The 18817-nt window shown below is 39.3% G+C and overlaps 1 protein-coding gene across 1 annotated transcript in view; it reads right to left on the bottom strand.

Moving 5' to 3' along the window:
• tnksa (tankyrase, TRF1-interacting ankyrin-related ADP-ribose polymerase a) overlaps positions 1-18817 on the bottom strand; it is a 127178-nt gene that overhangs the window by 38548 nt on the left and 69813 nt on the right. Inside the window, exons 7-14 of the mRNA XM_030742249.1 lie at positions 11362-11456; positions 9477-9543; positions 9023-9209; positions 6076-6197; positions 5889-5980; positions 4025-4103; positions 2993-3164; positions 693-772 (exon numbers count right to left, since the gene is read on the bottom strand). Of these exons, the coding sequence (XP_030598109.1) occupies positions 693-772; positions 2993-3164; positions 4025-4103; positions 5889-5980; positions 6076-6197; positions 9023-9209; positions 9477-9543; positions 11362-11456 (894 nt within the window). The remainder of the gene's footprint in view (positions 1-692; positions 773-2992; positions 3165-4024; positions 4104-5888; positions 5981-6075; positions 6198-9022; positions 9210-9476; positions 9544-11361; positions 11457-18817) is intronic.

Genomic DNA, 18817 nt, shown 5'->3' with positions numbered 1-18817 from the left:
ACAGATCTAACTTGCTTTCAGTCTTCATCAGCCACCACTGCAGAACCTACTGCATACCATTTGAGCTTTAGGCATTCGTGGTCAAAAACAGCTTGTCAAGTTTCACATGCATTTCTAAGGACTAGACTCCTCATTAGTTCCAAACCATAATGGGGCAATTAAAAATTCTTCTGCTCCCTCAGAGCAAATAATATCCCATGATCAGTCTCATTAAACACACTAAAGCTGCTAAATCAATGTCCTTCCATATCAGCCATTTCCCATTTTTATTAAGGCGGTATTGATTGATTGTTAAAACGGGTCACCAGCTTTCCCTCTTTTAACCCTTTAATGTGAACCCCAATAAAAAAAAAATTACCTGTTTTCAACTGTTAGACCGCTGGGTTTTAAATGCATTTGAATAGAAATATTTTAATCCTGGTCATATTCCTATATAAAAGCAAAGTTGCCAAGCATCTGTGTCATTTGCAGTCTTGATGCAACAAAGTTGCTTTGAAGATGGCAACTGGCTGCAGACCAAGTCCCCATCTTCAAGACAACATGATCACCACTTCATTGCACACAGTCACAATAATTTTGGTCAGCGCTGCAACTACTCCAACTACCGTTTTTACCCTTGTATGACTGTGCTGTAGCATAATGCTGCACAGGGAACAATGTCAACTATCATTTACAAAATGCAGTCAATCTACCTTGACAGTGTCCAGGTCACCGGCTTTAGCAGCTTCGAGGAGTCTGTAGTCTACATCCGAGTTTCTCACTGGGACGTTCTCTACAAAGCAGCAAACACAGAAAAATCATGAAGACAAATAAAAACAAACAAACAAAAAAAGCATGCTCATGCTTTGGAAGAACATTAAGAAAAGGCTGACCGTAAAACAACAATAAAAACCTGGATTTACTTTCTGTGAAGACTGCAAGTTAGAGGAAAAAAGGTGACAATACATTCAGTTCATCTTTGGTATACGGCTGTCAATTTGTGACCAAGTTTAATGGAAGACATCTGTTTCAAAATGCTCCCAGATGCCATTTCTAAGATTTATGAGAGTGAAACTTTGTTGACGTGCACCACGGCAAAAACTGACTTAAAAGAATGAATCATCTTTGTTCTTTTATAATTACAATGCAGTGGAAACAAAAAAATGATGCATTAGTCCCGTACGAGAGTGTGTGTCTACAGGTTGCTGCAGATAAACTGCCGGTAGTGACACACCTGCTGCAATTAATGCAGCTACAGATGCCATATTCGATTTATTCACTGTAATTTACAAAACAGATTAGCGGTTATGCATAGGGCTAGAGGATGACACATTATATAAAGCTAGATTTCCAGAGTTGCCTCAGAACAAAACTAACAATATTTAGTTTAAGACATCAGAATGCTGCAAATTGACATTGGTTGTGCAATTACTGTCAGTTTATAGATAAGCTGTGATTAAGCCACATTTCCAGCGACGCACCTGAATGTTTTACTCCACAGTCTGTGAAACAATCTGAAGGTTTACATTCTTTGAATTTCTTCGTTTTAAATTATAACTGACAATTGCTGCTTTTTAGCAAAACAGATTTTTTTTTTTTTTTTTTTTTTTTTTTACACAAGCTGCTGCAGATATGATGATCTCAAATCATTGCGGGCCTTTTGCTTGACTATCTTTAATCTGCCTAAAAATTTATTGTCCAAGCTTTTAACATATATAATGATTGCTGTAAAATTTTATCTTTATATGTCAAATACTTTCCTACATATTAAGATTTTAAAAGAGGCCTAAAGAGCCACTTTGTGGCCCTTTTTTTTTTCTCCCACACATTGAAATCTGAGGCGATGGTTGAACATGAATATCTCAAAAAGTATTGAAAATAAAAGCTGAGAATGAAAAATATGCATATATTTAACAAAACTAATCTCTCCCTTATAACCAGAGTACTATCCAGAAACCCCAGAACTTTGTTCTATTTCAAATCGACTGTCTACTGATGGTTTTGGTTTTGTGGTACAACACAAAACCAAAACCAATATTTGTACAATCCAGCATCAAATTTGAAAGAAAATAATATTTTCTTTTTTTTTGTCATATTAAAAAGTATTCTACATGTTTAATTTTGCATTATTGTGAAATACAACTTTATACCATTCAGAAATTGTCACTTTCATAAGGAGAACTTTTTTAATTAGTGTGTGCTCAAATACGTTACTTTACAGGAGTGCTTTAATTTTTTTTTGTTTTATTATAATTAGCCAATACTCATACCTTTCAAATGTCAGCGAAAATTTGAGGCTTTTGTCTTTAATATTTCATGTTCAAACATTACCTCAGATTTCAGTGTGCAAAAAAAAAAAAAAAAAAGGCCTGACAATTTGTGGACAGGCCTTTTTCATATTTGATATATGAAATTAAAATTTCACAGCAATCACTATAATTGTCCAAACTTTGGATTTTTTTTAGGCAAATTGGCTGAGCAGAAAATATTACAGTAATCTGATGATTGAGATGGAATGACCCTGACACAGAAGAACTAAAATGCTGACAGTAGGCTACTCGACCAATCAGACATTCAGCAGTGCGAGCCCCACTTTCAGGAACTGCTAACTTCCGGACACCCACTTTGAAGTAGTAGGCAAATTCTCTCCAAACCTAATTTAGGCCCCGATCCTTACGGAGTGTCCAAGTTTCTGTGGAAAATTCCCGCTTTAAGAGACTCACACTATTTATTTGACAAATTGACTGATTTATTCATCTTTATCTGGAAATACTGAAGCTATATACTGCGATTTGAAGTTTCTTTTAGATCTGAGCAGGCGAGTTGGCTCACTCCGCGTTAACATCTCCACACTCAGTCTGAAAATATCAATATTGACCTTCACAAAATAATTCCAGTTAATCGCGCTATTTGCAGCTGGTGCATAGCAACCAAAACACAGCACCTACGCTTCTGCACACACAGCCACCCACCCACTCAGCAGCCCCCACAGAAGCGCAAAGGGGTGGCCTACCGTTGAGTATTTGCTGAACAGCTTCATTTCCCATTTGCGCAGCGGTGAAGCCCTGCAGCGACACCAGCGAGGCGTCTGCCCCGTAACCTAGCAACAGCCTACAGGTCTGAAGGTGGCCTGCCAGCGCCGCACGGTGCAATGCCGTCTGACCCAGTGTGTCCAGGGCATTCACCTGCAAAAACAAACACCTCCGAATAATGATTCAGGAAGAACTTCTTCAGGTAGAGTCATTAAAAAAAAAAAAGAGACTAAAATGAATCCACTGAATTTGTTACGTTATCTCTCTGTTATTATTGGTGGAGCGCTTGATTTTACTCATATTTTATGTCTTGTTCAGGTAATAATGTCCCACATTAGGTCAGCTCGTTTCAATCTGAGACACTAATATGTTAACCTCTTTTTGAAAAAGGTCCAGAAAAATAGTTTTAAATGATCGAAATATGTAAATAAATATGATTATGTTGACAGAAAGGCTCAGGACAAATGAATAACAAAAGATGCCACAACAATCCTGTTTGTAGGTATCAGGGTGAAATAATAAAGGGTGCAATATTATTCTGTGCATTGCAATACTCAGTTATATGGAAGTGAGAAATTGTTCATGGATAAAAATGTTTTTGAGCAATCCAGCAAATCAAGGTACATTATCACAGGGATGCAAATAAAGACGCCGCTGAGCAGCTTGATTAAAACGTTTTCTCACAGTGATGCAACGCAACCACAAGTACTACTGAAAATCCAGGTCTTTCTCCAACCTGAATTTGCAATGTATGAAAAAAAATACATGTCTTCACCTAAGAGGGTCTCATGCATGCACCCAAACAATAAAATATAACACTGATTGCTCAGTTTGCAGAAACATTTACCTTTAACTTTGGTCAGTTACACAATACACAACCAGGTATTTGTAATTTCATATTCTTATTAATCTAGACAACTTTGTGGTGCTCCTTTTTATTACTTGGAAGTGAAGTGAAAGAGATGCAAATCAAATATATAATATATACAAGGAGGAAGGAGACTAAGATGTACCTTTGCCCCATGTTTCTGTAGCACCTCCATAATGTCGTTATGTGCCCGTTCTGCTGCCACATGAAGAGGAGTCATGAAACTAAAGAGAGGGTGGAGAACAATAGGAAATAAATGTAACTGCTCAGCTTCAGGTTGTTCAGACCCTTTGTAACGGGCATTTCCAGCTACACGTTTTCATTCTTGTACTCCACTTGAGTAGCTTTGCATGCTTTAATATTCATCTTCCACTGGGCTTTGGTGCTGACACTCAGTCCATCCTCTGTCTGAAGCAGGCTGTTTTAGCTCCTCCTCCTTTAAGCTGACTTTCTTCTGCTTGGCTGCCCCTTCAGTGGGTGTGGTTTCTGTGCTCTCAGCTATTTGACATAACTGCCTCACAGGTCAGCAGAGGTCACAGAGGTCAGCACTCTGAAGCATGAGCTTTTGGCTCACTGGGATTATTTCTACACTGGTCTCATTTGGAATTGACCATACTGAGCTTCCACCATTGTAGCAGACTATTGTATATGACAGAAAATAAGAAAAAGCATATGTCCACTTTTAGTGTTCATCAATCTAGTGCACATAGTTGCTGGGGGAACATCTTGCAACTAATTAGGTTAACTGACAACAGCTCAGTAACATAAATGGTATTAAAAAAAAAATCTTCTTTAGAGTTTCTCCGAAGTAAAGATATGCAGAGGTTTACCAATCTGCAAAAAACTGTCTGTACAAATTGAAGAAAAATATCCAAATAATGTTCCTCAGTGTAAAATTGCAGACTTTGAATATCTCACCAACATAAAATGGACTGAGGCAAAGTAGACAAAGTGGTAAACTGTTTTATGGTCAGACAAATCAAAATTCTTCTTTCTGCATATCACTGCCCAGTAGTACATTTGCAGGGTAAAACAAAAGTTAAAAAAAACAAAACAAAAGAAAAGCCAAAAACAATTCCCTTTTACAGATCGTATCATGTTTCTGACATTTTATTTAGCAATGCATTTATTCTGATTCCAATACAAGAAATGTGTATGCATGCAGTTATGCATGTGGTGCATACTTATCCAATCATCCATTGCAGGGTGTGACTGTCGACAGTAATTAATCCAAACATCTGTTTTCACTGTCAGTGTAATGTCACACTGCTGTAAGAGCAGCGGAGCTGCAGAGCCCAACACTCATGAATGATTGAATTTCCCAGAAGTTTCCAAACAGAACACAGTGAATCATCATGCTCACTGACCAAATAAGTGACTGAGTTCTCCTCATTTGTGACTGAGTGTACCACTTCAGCTTAGCAGTGTTTTATACTTAAAAAGCCCATTATATTTTTTTCTTGTCTCTGTCACGCATATATAATGTTACAAGTGTCTGCTTGTACTTAGTCAATCATGGTCAGTCAGAGGTCAGTCTATTTTGGACAGAGGATGAACTGAGAGGCTCCACCAAGACCAAACATAAGATAAATGAGGATTATTATGAACTGTGAATCTGCAAACCTACTTTAGTAGAGCCCAAAAAAAATGAAAATATGAAGCTGGAAATAAGCATATTAGGTCATATTTTTAGCTTTACGTAAAAGACTTATTTACGCTAGTTTTGTATTGAGCTGAAGCCGGGACTGGAAGCAGGCTGAGCGTACTGAAGAGCAGACAGTTTCAATCAGTGCTGACTGTCAGGCCGTGTGAACAATGGTATGTTCACCTACTGAAGTGTCTCTGAGCAGTGATGCAACCAATTTGCCTTGCTATGGCAATTCGCATCAGCAAAGTGATTTGTGTTGTTCACCTCTAAAATAAATCCACTGCTGAAGTCACCTTGACGAACCTATAATGCTCTCACTTTGTGTTTATGAGCGCTGCATGCAGCAGAAAACAAAACTCACTCTTTATTCTTCTCGTTGACGTTGGCACCTTTCCTCAGCAGCAGCTCTGTCACCTGTTTCCTTTTGGGGTGAGGCGACGCTACTGCACAATGCTAACAAACGCACATGGCACACACATGGAAACATCATCTCAACACCTCTGCACCGCTGTAGGAACCTATGTTGTCAAATGCATTGCAAATCTTACCAGCGCAGTTTCATGTGTGTGTGGGTGTTTGAAGTTGATGATCTCCAGTGCCAGGGTCTTCTTAGCCTTGGTCATGTCAGCTTCCCGAGCAGCCTGAAGCAGTGAGTGTCCCTTAAACTCATCTGAACACACACATGCACAGGAAATGTGAACATTTTTATAAAGAAGTTTTCATTGTGAGCTGGAGAGCTTGCCTACAAAAACCAAAGGCTGAAAATGCAGCATCTAGATCGCCACCCCAAAAACAGAATTATGACGTTATCAGCCACTGTTATAATATATGATTCCACTTGCAATGACCCTGCAGCATAACAATACTTCAGAAAGATAATTTAATTTTTTTATTTTCCAACCAGAGAGCTAATGACATATGATGCAACAGTCTGTGTGGTGGAGCTGGAGTGGAAAGAAGTGATTATCCCTCGGGGGCTGGAAATTACAAACAACAAACTATTTTGCTTCAGAAGCATTTCAGGCTGAATGAAAGGAGTCCTATCTACGGACTGAGCCAACAGCATTCATGCATTTCTAATCAGACATTTAGACAAATGGTTTGGCGCAATCTTCAAGGCAACGTGGTCAAGAAAGAAAGAAAAATTAAAGACATAAAAATACAGGTGATCAAAGGGAAACAGAAGCAACTTCTAAACAATATTTCTGCAAAACTTAAATTAATTTCTTATGATTGTTAGTCACAAATACACAGAGAACCTCACAAACCATATGGTCTGTCACCCCTTAAAATGAAGAAATGCTTACGTGGTACCTGGAGCTGTGTATGCTCACTAACTTTCTTGCTTAGAATTAAGGACTGACACCCTTTCCACATAAAGCTTCCTTTGGCTCTTCCCTTATTCACAAGGGGTCAATGGATCCACATATTCCACTTGGCACAGATTTTTATGCTGGATGCCCTTCCTAACACAACCCCCCCCCAAGGAATTTGTGCCTCCCAGTCTCCCAGCAATGTTAGGCAAAGCTATTAACCAGTACACTATGGAGCTAATATTAAGCTATAACCAAGAGATGGGAACAGCTGCCAAAAAAACAAAGAAAGAAAGAAAGAAAAAAAATCCACCTACAGGCATATCCAAAGCTCAAAGTCCAAAATAAATTATTGTGGTTTTATGGCTCCCCTAAAATACTTCATATTTTCTTCTTTCCTCTCTAATGGAAACTAGATAGGAATTTATTTATATAATATCTACTTAAACCAAGAATTTATTTCAAGCATCTACAATCAAGGCAATAGGAGTTTTAATTAAATAATATAATTAAATAATTGTCTTAAACTATACACACACACACTATATATATATATATATATATATATGTATATAGTGTATATAAATATATAAATGAGAGACCCACTGTTACATCACATACTGGTTTGTCCCATTTGAAACCATCTTTAGCAATGTTACCATCTTGTTTTTATTATTTAGGTTTTTTTTGGGAGCCTGAGGCAAGGTGCAGCTATATACACAGATATCTATAAATAGTGCTAACTAAAGAACAAATACAAACATTTCACCACAACTAGCCTCACAGAATGCCACGTTATTTGTCAGCTTAAATTTAAATAAAGCTCACAAAGGTGGAGACCAGCATTGCTGGGAAGTCCAGTTCAGTGACTTAAATTAGCGTAAGCATAGCTCAGCAGACAGTAACCTGAATGCTTATGTGCCATGAACTGCAGTTCCTGGGGTGGCCACTTGAGGTTAGCACCAAGAAGAAGTGAATGCCCATAGACTCCTATATAAAAACTGCTGAACATAAAGTGCATTAATGTGTACAAAACACAAACTTTTGGTCTCTATAACAAGTTGCCCCCTTCACAATATCAGCTGGCAACACCAGATCCACCCCAGAAGTGTTAGCTTTTGTATCTTTGCATTCCTGTGATGAGTCTGCAGCAAACGCATGAATGAGGTGTTTTTTCAACAACACAACATCATCAAAAAATTGACAGTCATCCTGCAGTTGTGCATTCATTTTTGATGCCTGATGATTCACATAGCATTTGATTTTTTGTTTTGATCTGCTTCATTACAGATGAAGCAACAAGGGCAGTAAAAGAAAGAGAGCTGACCCACTAATTAACTCGAGCTGCAGAGGGTTTTCTGGCAAAAACAAAGGCTTATCCAACCTGTTTTTATTCTGTGGTGGCTGCAGCTTAAAACAATGAAGATGAACTTAAGTATGGTGTAGTCTCTATTTAATTAATATATCACAGATTTCTATTCAAATAATACTTGGACCAGAATGCAAAATGAACTAATATTACAAAGAAATATTTAATTTCATAGAACACTCGAGTATATCAGCAGATCTTTGGGCACATTATGTAAATAAACAAAAAAAAAAAAAAATCAATTTGAAATCAAAACATCAGGAAGCTCAATTGTTTGTGGAAATTTAAAGAGCTCATGAGAAGACACTAATTGTGAGGTGCAAATTTTTTTTTTTTTTAATTAATGAACTATGGGAAGAACCAAAGGTAGGACCTTTAAACTGGACTAACAGGCACAAATACAGCCTGAAAACATGAATAAATACAACAAAATGTTTTATATAGCCATGGAAAACTGCAACATTTTAAACAATGGCTGACTCATGTTTTTTTAAACTGTGGTCCACATGAAGTCCACATGAAGTCCACATGAAGTCCACATTCTTCATCAAACTGCTGGCTATCAAGATAATTGTATCAGTCTCTCTTTTGTGCTAATAATCCCTTTGTTATCTGCTCCAAGGCAACCAATCCCTTGTCAAAAAAAATATTGAGACTCCCATGTTTAAAATAATTTCAAATCAACTGTTCCAAACATAGCCCGTGTAAATATACCCTTCCTAAAACAAACCGTTCATTAAATCAGCACGATGACTCATTTAGCCGTGCTGTACTCTGCAGCTGCACTTTATGTAAATTAAGAGCTGCACTCACATGTAAGTCTCTCCTTCAGCTCGGGAGTGGGCGCCATGTCCACAGAGCTTTTGCTGTGGCAGTTAAGCAGGGTCGGGTCAGCCCCGTGGCTCAGCAGCAGAGAACAGACCTCCACTCGGTTTTTAGATGCCGCTTCGTGTAGAGGGGTGAACTGCCACAGATCCATGGCATTCACACAGGCTCCATGCTGGCACAAGAGAAAAAAAAAAAAAAACAGAGGAGGAGGAAACAGCAGAAAATGGATCACTGACAACAAGTTTATCTTTATTGATTCTGGATTGTTCAAACAGGAATGAAGCCATCAGTCTGGTGCATGTTTACTATGGATGTGTCATGTTTTTAATGAACTAACAAAGCAGTGCAAGTGGATTTCCTTAGGAGTTCTTTTCTATCTTGTTATTGAATTGAATTAAGGGCCACTGACTCAGTGAATTACAGGTATGTGTGTTTATACCTTTAGCAGCAGCTCAGTAACTTCATAGTGTCCATAGGAGCAGGCATTATGTAGAGGCACCAGACCTCTGAAAAAACAAAACAAGATTTCTTATTACCCACAAATATCCATTCCAACAAATTTCAATACCCACAATGTTCACCACTAGTTCAATAAATCAGCTAGCACCTCCCAGCTGTACTAAGGCATGAAAATGTGCGCTGACCTAAACATTGACACTTACACTACCATGCGGATGTTCAGTAAAAGTAACATTTACCACATTTGATATCCAAGTTGGTCTTCAGTAGTACACATTAAATGCCTAATATGTCAACATAAAAGGGGCACTAGATAAAAGATTGAGGGTTTCCCATGACTTTATCACATGGAGGACACTGTGGGAGATGTGATCTCACTACTGGATAATATACTGCTCAAAAATTACTATAGCATCAAGTCAATTAAACTTCTGGAATATTGATCTGGTCAGTTAAGTAGCAGAGGGGGGTTGTTAATCGGTTTCAGCGGTTCTGGTGATACTGAAAATAACAACAGGTACATTAGAGGGGCAACAATTAGATAACCCCCAGGTGGAAGCCACTGACATGTTTTTCTCTCCTCATATTTTCTGACTGTTTTTTCTCTGGTTTTGCATTTGGCTATGGTTAGTGTCACTACTGGTAGCATGAGGTAAAACCTGAACCATACAGAGGTTGCACAGGTAGTCCAACTCCACCAGGAGCATAAGTGACAGAATTGAAAGGTCTGGAAAAGCCATGGAGAATGTTATGCTTCCTGTAACTTCATCCAGCATGACCGGTTTGGTAATGATCTGGGGAGGCATATCCATGGAGGGGCGCACAGACCTCTACAGGCTAGACAACGGCACCCTGACTGGACCCACTGTCAGACCATACGCTGGTGCAGTGGGTCCTGGGTTCCTCCTGGTGCAGGACACTGCCTGGCCTCATGGGGTGAAGTACGCAGGCAGTTCCTGGAGGATGAAGGAATTGACCCCCCACACTCGCCTGCCCTAAATCCAATAGAACACCTCTGGAACATTATGTTTCGGTCCATCTGATGCCGTCAGGTTGCACCTCAGAATGTCCAGGAGCTTGGTGATGCCCTGGTCTAGATCTGGGAGGAGATCCCCTAGGACACCATGCGTCATCTCACAAACTACTGAGTACCATTTTGAGTTGCTGCAATTACATTTTGCCCAAATGGACTAGCCTGCCACATCATTTTTTTACTTTGATTTTCAAGGTGTCTCTGTAGATTAATCATTTTCATTTCCATCCTTTCATTCCTCACACATTACCCAGTCCATATCAGTATAGATATCCAACATGATTTTTTTTAGGCAGTAAACATGATGCTCACTTGCTGTGAATTCAGTAGACACATACCCGCGCTACTCTCACTATCAAACATCACACAGACTTTGAACTGGGGAGCAAGATCATTTAATATCCGATCTATCTCTATTGCATATTTGCATTCTCATGTTCACCTCAGTCAGATGAGGTCTAGGAAAGTTAAGGGTTGCGGTCCATGAGTGAAAAAAAGCTTAAGATTCATTGTCTGAGTGTTATGAATTACTCTGCAGCATGCAGTGCATCATCCTCTGACACTCAAACAACAGAGGGTATATATATTTCCCCACCTAAATCTTTTGAGTTATGAATTCAGTTTGATCCAGTGAGAGAGAGTGAGCACACCCGTCCTATTGGCTCTAGCAAGGTCTCATAATTTTGTCTCAGAGAGTACTGCTGTACCAACCCAATTATGTAACCATTTAGAGGTTTAGTTTTTATAAAGTCTAGATTCTGGTGCCTAAAAGTGGATCTCTTGTGTACCTTTTTTCCATTTAAACTCTCCTCGTCGTTTTCTCTGTACATACCCTTTGTCCTTGGCGTGAACATCTGCTCCATGCTGTAGTAACAACTGAACTATCCTCACCCTGTTGTATCCTGCCGCCAGGTGCAATGGAGTGGACTAAAAAGACAGACACAGAAACAGAGAGAGAAAGGAGGACAAATAAAAGCAAGAAGGGAGAACGAGGAGTCAAAGAGTGGGAGGAAAAAAAAAAAGAGAGAGACAGAAAAATAAATGTTAGCCCACATGTTCACTCCACAGTGTGACAGCCTATCATCATGACTTCATTATCATCATTCCCGTTTATGTATGTGTGGGTATGTTTTCACTGAGCCTCTTACAGTCTTAAGGTAAGCCTTCACAAGAAGAAATGGGCTGTAGAAGAATCTGCCTATAATTTCCTCCATAACAGTGATGAAACGCTGCAGTTCTGAATGCATTAAGACCTGACTGAGATGAGATGGCCTTAGCTCTTCATGCAGCACTACAGCCTTTCAGCAAAGGCCATTCTTCCTGAAAGCTTGAATGAAACGCAGACTAGTGGAGAAATGTTGCCGCAGCGAGAATGTTCCCATTATTCAGTCAAATTGAACTTGTTACATGGAAAAAAGTAATAGAAAACCTGCCTCTAAGTCATGATATAAAAGCCATTTTGCAAAACTGGATGTGCTACAGAGCAACGTGTGAATAGAACTTGGATTAAAGCTACTAGATGCAGTAGGCAGATATTACAGCACACACTGAGCTCACAAGAAATGTGTTGCATTTTGGGCAGCTCCATGAGGTTTAATGTCCAAGTTTAACAAAATCCCTTTCATACATGGTACCTGGCTTGCAAATGCTTTCTGGCTATTTCCTTTATAGACAGGAGTAAATCTGAGTTCTGCAAAGCTGAATGCTGATGTTCTCTTCAAAAGCAACATAAACTTTACTATGAGAAAAAGTATATTATCCATGGGTGACAAGGTCAGTGAACTCAAAACAACATATTTTCCCTTTTACCTCCAGCAGAACCTACCAATGAATCCAATGTTGTCCCAAATCTACTGTGCTCACTAGTACCCGAAGCTTTGCTTAAATCCATCCAAACATACAAAGACAGAAGACACCTTGCTAGTACTGGGTTGGACTTCCTTTTGTCTTCAATACTGCCTTAATTCTTCATGACACAGATTCAACAAGGTTCTGGAAACAGTCTTCAGAGATTTTGATCCATATTGACATAACAGTATCACACAGTTGCTGCAGGATTGTCAGCTGCACATCCATGATGTGAATCCCCCATTCCACCACATCTCAAAGGTGCTCTACTGGATTGAGATCTGGTAAACTGTGGAGTACAGTGAACTCCTCGTCATGTTAAAGAACCCTTTGTGAGATGATTTGAGTGTTATGGCATGGCACATTGTCATGCTGGAAGAAACCATCAGAAGACTGATGCACTGCTGTCATAAAGGGATTGACAGCAACAATACTCAGGTAGGATGTGGCCTTTAAACAATGCTCAGTTGGTACTAAGAGGTCCAAAGTGTGCCAAGAAAATATCCCCCACACCACTACACCAACATCAGCCTGAACTGTAAATATAAGACAGACTGGATCCATGCTTTCATTCTGTCTACAGCAAATTCTAACCCTTTCATTTGAATGTGGCAGCAGAAGCTGAGACTCATCAGACCAGGCAATGTTTTTCCAACATTCAATTGTCCAATTTTGGTGTGCAAATTGCAGCCTCAGTTTCCCATTCTGAACTCACGGTGTGGTCTTTTGCTGCAGTAGCCCATCATCATCTTCAAGGTTCAATGTGTTGTGCATGCAGTAATGCTCTTCTGCATACCTTGGTTATAACGAATGGTTATCTGAGTTATTGAAGCAGTCTGGCCATTTTCCTCTAACATCAACAAAGCATTCTCACCTAGAGAATTGCTGCACACAGGATATTTTCTCTTTTTCACATCACTCTGTAAACTCTAGATAGCTATATGGAAAAAGCCCCAGTTCTGAAATCTGCTTAAAGTCACTTAAATCATCTTTCTTCCTTGACTTGATGCTCAGTTTGAGCTTTAGCAGGTCATCTTAACCATGCCTGCATGCCTAAAAGCACTGCGTTTCTGTCACACGATTGGCTGAATAGCTTTTTGCATTAATAAGCAGCTGAACAGATTTATGTAATAAAGTACTTTTGTTGGTGAATGGATACACTTAGGTAGAACTAGACTGGCTGGCTACTGTGACCACCCTGCTGTTCAACCACCATCAACAAGGTGCTTGTCTGAGATTCTGGTCCTGATTTGTTTGTGATCAGTTTTTTGTATGAGGGGAAAAAAAAAAAAAAAAAAAGTCAGAATACATATTTTTATGTTGATGATGACGTCATCTGCTTTATTACCAGTTATGCATTTTACAACCGTAAGAAAAACATGCCAGCACTGAAGAAAGGATACGCTTGGAAGGATGCAGTTCTGACTGACTAAAACTGGTTCATGATGAACATCTGTTTATCACTGTTATATTTGATTTTTTTTTTTTTTTTAACTTTGTTTCTAATAAGCAATGCTTTGTATCTTATTTTACTGTTTCTCAGAATATAATTACACCTGTAAGCCTTGGGCACAACTGCCATAGAGAGAGAAAAAAACAAAACAAAAACAACACACACATACACGTTGTTTAAAAAACAGCGTCGCTGCTTAATTATAGTAAAACTGACAGAGCAAGAGGTTTAAGCTGTATTCTGTTTTTTTTGCAGCCTTTGCTGTGGCCCTGCCATCAGGTACTTACACAAATTAATTTTCAGCCTGGTCAGTGGATGTTTCTTACAAAACATGGTTTTCTTCACAGCCTGTATTTGAATTTTCATTAAAGCATCAGATATTTTGTTTTGAAGTACATAATTACTTAGAACGAGGCAACGTTTTATATTAATCTAAGTGTTCCCACTTGTGAGTCATGTGAAAAATTCACATGAGAACCCAGGGGTGCGCAAAACTGTTTCACCCATTTCAAAACGTGAACTTCAAAACATGCTTGCCTGTTTCCACAAGAAATCAGCAATTCCTCAACTACCAAAATTATTCTTTGTTCTCACTTAACTCTCTTTAGAGTGAAATCCATGGATTACCCAGATCAACCCAGCTAGAAGTTTTGGAAATTCATTTCTGGTGTTTTTTGGAATGAAAACACATCACATATTCCTTCGCTGTATCAAACATGTCAGTGCTGGGTCAATTCACCCACATTTTGCATGGTAAAACAACACAACACTGCATCTTTCCATTACAAATAGTAACATGCATTTGAAGCAGGCCACACAGCACATCTGGAAACTATAATTTGAAATTTGAACAACCCTTACCAGTCTCTTCAGGAGAGGCTGGCAGTTCATCATGTGGTATTTTACTCAAAGAATGAATAACTCTATATGGAAATTTTATAGATGTGAGTTGACAGCCTGAAGAAGGAAAATGTCAGAATGACAGTAAGATAGCCTCATGTGTGAAAAGGGCTTCAACCCTCTTCTCAAGCCTAATCACTTATGCATGTGGTAAACATATTTCAGACACTTTGGAAAGGTAGCACACAATCCCAAGAACTGATAGCATAGAAGAGAGGTACAATCTTCCCTGAATGATTGGTGAATTTTCTCAAGAAAGCAGGCCCTCCACCCTGAGACCCCAGAGAACCTTTTGAAATATACTTCACCTTCATGGATAATTTAACAGAGAGATAAGTAAAAAGGTGCTATCAGCAGGCTTGTTTTTCCACAGCTGCTGCTCACAAACGTAACAGACAAAAAAGAACATGGTCATGGAGGTTCTGATAATCACCACTGGCATATGAAGCCACTGGCTACACTGATGAGCCGGCAGAAAGTGCAAATATGTCTTTTCATCATACTTTTGCTCATTCCAGTGTAGGTGTTTCTGCTAGCAAACATTTTAATCTCTAAAAGTTAGAATGACAGGTCGTGACTGGGGGACAGCAACTAGCTAATGGTGTCGAGGGAAAGTGAAGTGAAGGCACTTTGAGGAGAAGACGAGTTGTGTCTGTAGGATTCAGTCGTTACTGTGGTATGATAGCTGCAAAGTGGCACACTGCTCAGATTTCAGAACCAAAGCATCATCTCCATCCAAAAGACTTAAACCTCAAAGGAGCACAGCAATCTGGGCTAAGCAAGCAACTTAGCAGCATTTTTGATGTCAACTAACAGCTGAGATAAAACAAAACAACAGAAAGGGAAAACAAAGTGATGCCAGCAGTAAAAAATGTTAACACCCAACAGTATAAGTGAGGTTTTCTGTTATTAAAGCCTATTAAAGGAGCTTTTATGAAGTTTTCCCAACCTTTAGCTAGTGTTCTTCACCACAAACTAAAACAACAACAAAAGACTGTTTCCTATTTTCTCCTCTCCAACTCATCTCAATTTCAGAGGGCATACTGAAAAATAGATCCTCTCTGGTGATCTCAGCTACTCACTCAGGAGTTCAGCTGAGGAGCAGCAGCAGCAGCAGTGAGGCAGAGAGGCAGAGCCGGGTGGACAGATGGTACACTCGTATTTACAGGATGTGACAGCAGCATTTGGAAGGAGCAGGACATGGTACACAGTTAGTCATCAACCTCAGTTTAAATGCAGTGTGTGCGTGTGTGCGTGTGTGCGCACTTGTTTTTGCAAACTGCACTGGATAGAAATAAACAGAAAAAAATGGAAATATGTAAGCATTAATCAGGTCCTCAGTACATCTTAAACCGTTAGCTACTAGTGAGTCATCGGTTAGACACACATAAGCACACGTGCATGTACTGTTGCATCACTGTGATGTTGTTGCCAGGGTCGGACTGGGTAGTTTAAGCTCCACCTCTTCAATCTGTCAACCCTGTGTGAGGAATGTGCACATACATATGTGTGTGAGTGAGGCATGAATAAAAACCATCACTGGCTCAGTTGATCTCATATTGGATTCCCAGCACAGAAGCATATTTGGAGTAAAGTCTTAAAAAAAAAATAGCTCCAGCTGAAATCTCTATCCTCTGAGCAGTCACAAGCCAATAGTGCTAATAATCATTTTTTCATCCATTGACCCATCCTTCATTCACTGTCATCCAAGTGCTCTCCACTGCAGCCTGTTTTCCCCCCTAATGCTCTGAATTCAGACAGCAAAGATGTTTTCATTTCTTCTTGCCAGGCGTCACAGTGACCGTTTAGATGGCAAAAGAGAAAAGAATGAAATGTGATTTTTAAATGAATGCTCTTAAAAGGGAGACAGCGGGGCGGCAGCAGTGCTGCGAGCCAAAATAAAGGTTTTAAATGAGACCATGTTTAGGGAAGCACAAAAATTCTGCTGGTGCAAATATTGCAAGCAAGAAGGAGGACAGATTAAGGTGTTTACACAATTGCCTGAAAGGTTCATGGCTCCAGAATACTCCAGTTCACACAAATGCACATTTATGATGCAGAGACATGTGAGACTGAATCTGCCAATTTAAGTCACTACATCGTTTAGAGATGTATGCCACATATTGTTATTTAGAGGATTATTGGCCACTTTGATTTGACATATGAGTGATGCTACACATCAGTGCTGGGCAGTGTATATCTGGTATACTGCCTGTAATTTCTTGCGTGAATATATCTCAAATGCCAGAACTAAAGCTTTTCAAGACAAAATCAACATCTAATACTGTTCACTGTCAGGGGTGTTGCGTGGCATAATGAGAGGGGACCTGTATTAAATGCTTACTCCCAGTTCAATCATATGATGAAAAAATTAATATCAGACAAAAATTGATCGCAACAAAGTCTCTACCACAGGGCAAACATAATGGCACACAATCTGTAACACACAATAAAAATATAATACTGAACGACATGCTCGGTATGGCAGCAGTCTCAAGGCGAAGTTATTTTTCCAGACGGCAGAATAATTGGTGCCACCAAGTTTGGGAGAATTAGGCCGAACTGAGTTTCAGTTTTTTGTTTGTCTTATTATGGTCTCAGTCACACTAGAGTGAAAATAGGACATCAACCTCCTTGTGAGTAGGGGTGGGGGAGGGAGAGTAGGAGGAGAAGAAGAAAATGACGACAAAGAAGAAGAAAAGAAAAGAAAAAAAAAAAAAAAACAGTGGTCTCCCAGTGACAGCATTTAATTTTTTCACATTCAGCAACCATATTGCAAGTAGTTGCGGCGACCACTTTTGATCACAATGTGATTGCACAGGTCTCCAACTCAAGACTGACTGCAATCACTCTCACAGGTTGCCGAAGGATTGCACGTAAATGCCATCTAATTTATAAACAGACTGCCAATCAACAAAATCATGAAGAGGGCTGGCTCTGTCTTGGGATGTCACTTAGACCCTGTGCAGGTGGCGGGAGACAAGAGGATGCAAGCAAAACTGGCATCCATACTGGGGAATGACTTCCACCCCGTGCATGGGACTGTGGCAGCACTGGGCAGCTTCTTCAGCGAGCGACTGCTTCTTCCGAAGTGTGTAAGAGAGCATTATCGTATGTCCTTCCTTCCTGCTGCTGTCAGACTCAGCAGACTAGTTACTATTTACTATTTTACTCATTTCACCTAAACTAAAACGACAAGTGCAATAATGTTCATGTGCAATTAACAACAAATGCAACAAATGTGCAATAATCATTCATTTTTACTAACAGTATATAAATGTTTAGAAATTTTTGTTATGGAGTATTTTAGTATTTTCCTCTCAGATTTTAATGTACTATTTATTCATGTTTTTGTACTGAGTGTTCTACTGTCCCTTTGCTGTTTACAACACTGAAAATTTCCCACAATGTGGGACAAGTAAAGGATTATCTTATCTTATGAATCATGCAACAAGTGAGTCAAACTATTGCTCATGAATGCAACTTATTTGCCCCTTTGCAATAGGGGACTTGCCTCAAGTGGTTGCCAACTGGTTACATTCCTAAAGATACGCAAGGTTACCGAACGCCTATGTCATTTTGCAGTAAAATTGCCATTGTGCAGCAACTGCGTGACCATTGGCGGAGGAATTTCTGAATTTCTTTTTCAAATCTATGAGGTTCTGGCTGGACTGGATGTGGACTTGGACTGAATGTAAGCAATTAATGTGAATTTCTGTTTAATGTGCTTTTCTGTTTATGTAGGCGGCAACGTTTTTGTGACAAAAGGCAACAGATTTGTGGTTTTCACCGATTTCACACAGTTAATCACAGTGTTATCCATCTTATTGCCATTTTATAGACACACCTTGAATTGCGATTGTGTGACTGATTGTGAGTGATTGCAAGGCTGATTATCTTGGAAGCAAGATCATCGAGTCGCAGTCTCCAACTTCTGCTTTCCTTAGTGTGACTGTAGCATTAAGCAAATTCACCGCTGCATGCTGGGAGTATTACATCTAAATAATGCTATACTGGATGAACAGAAGAAAGCCAACTGTGGCTTATCAATAGGTTTAAATGTATTATTTTTTAGGTCAATGGCTGC

The sequence above is a fragment of the Archocentrus centrarchus genome, chromosome 12 (assembly GCF_007364275.1).
Source record: "Archocentrus centrarchus isolate MPI-CPG fArcCen1 chromosome 12, fArcCen1, whole genome shotgun sequence".
Classification (NCBI taxonomy): domain Eukaryota; kingdom Metazoa; phylum Chordata; class Actinopteri; order Cichliformes; family Cichlidae; genus Archocentrus; species Archocentrus centrarchus.
This window is presented reverse-complemented; position numbering and strand designations above follow the sequence as displayed.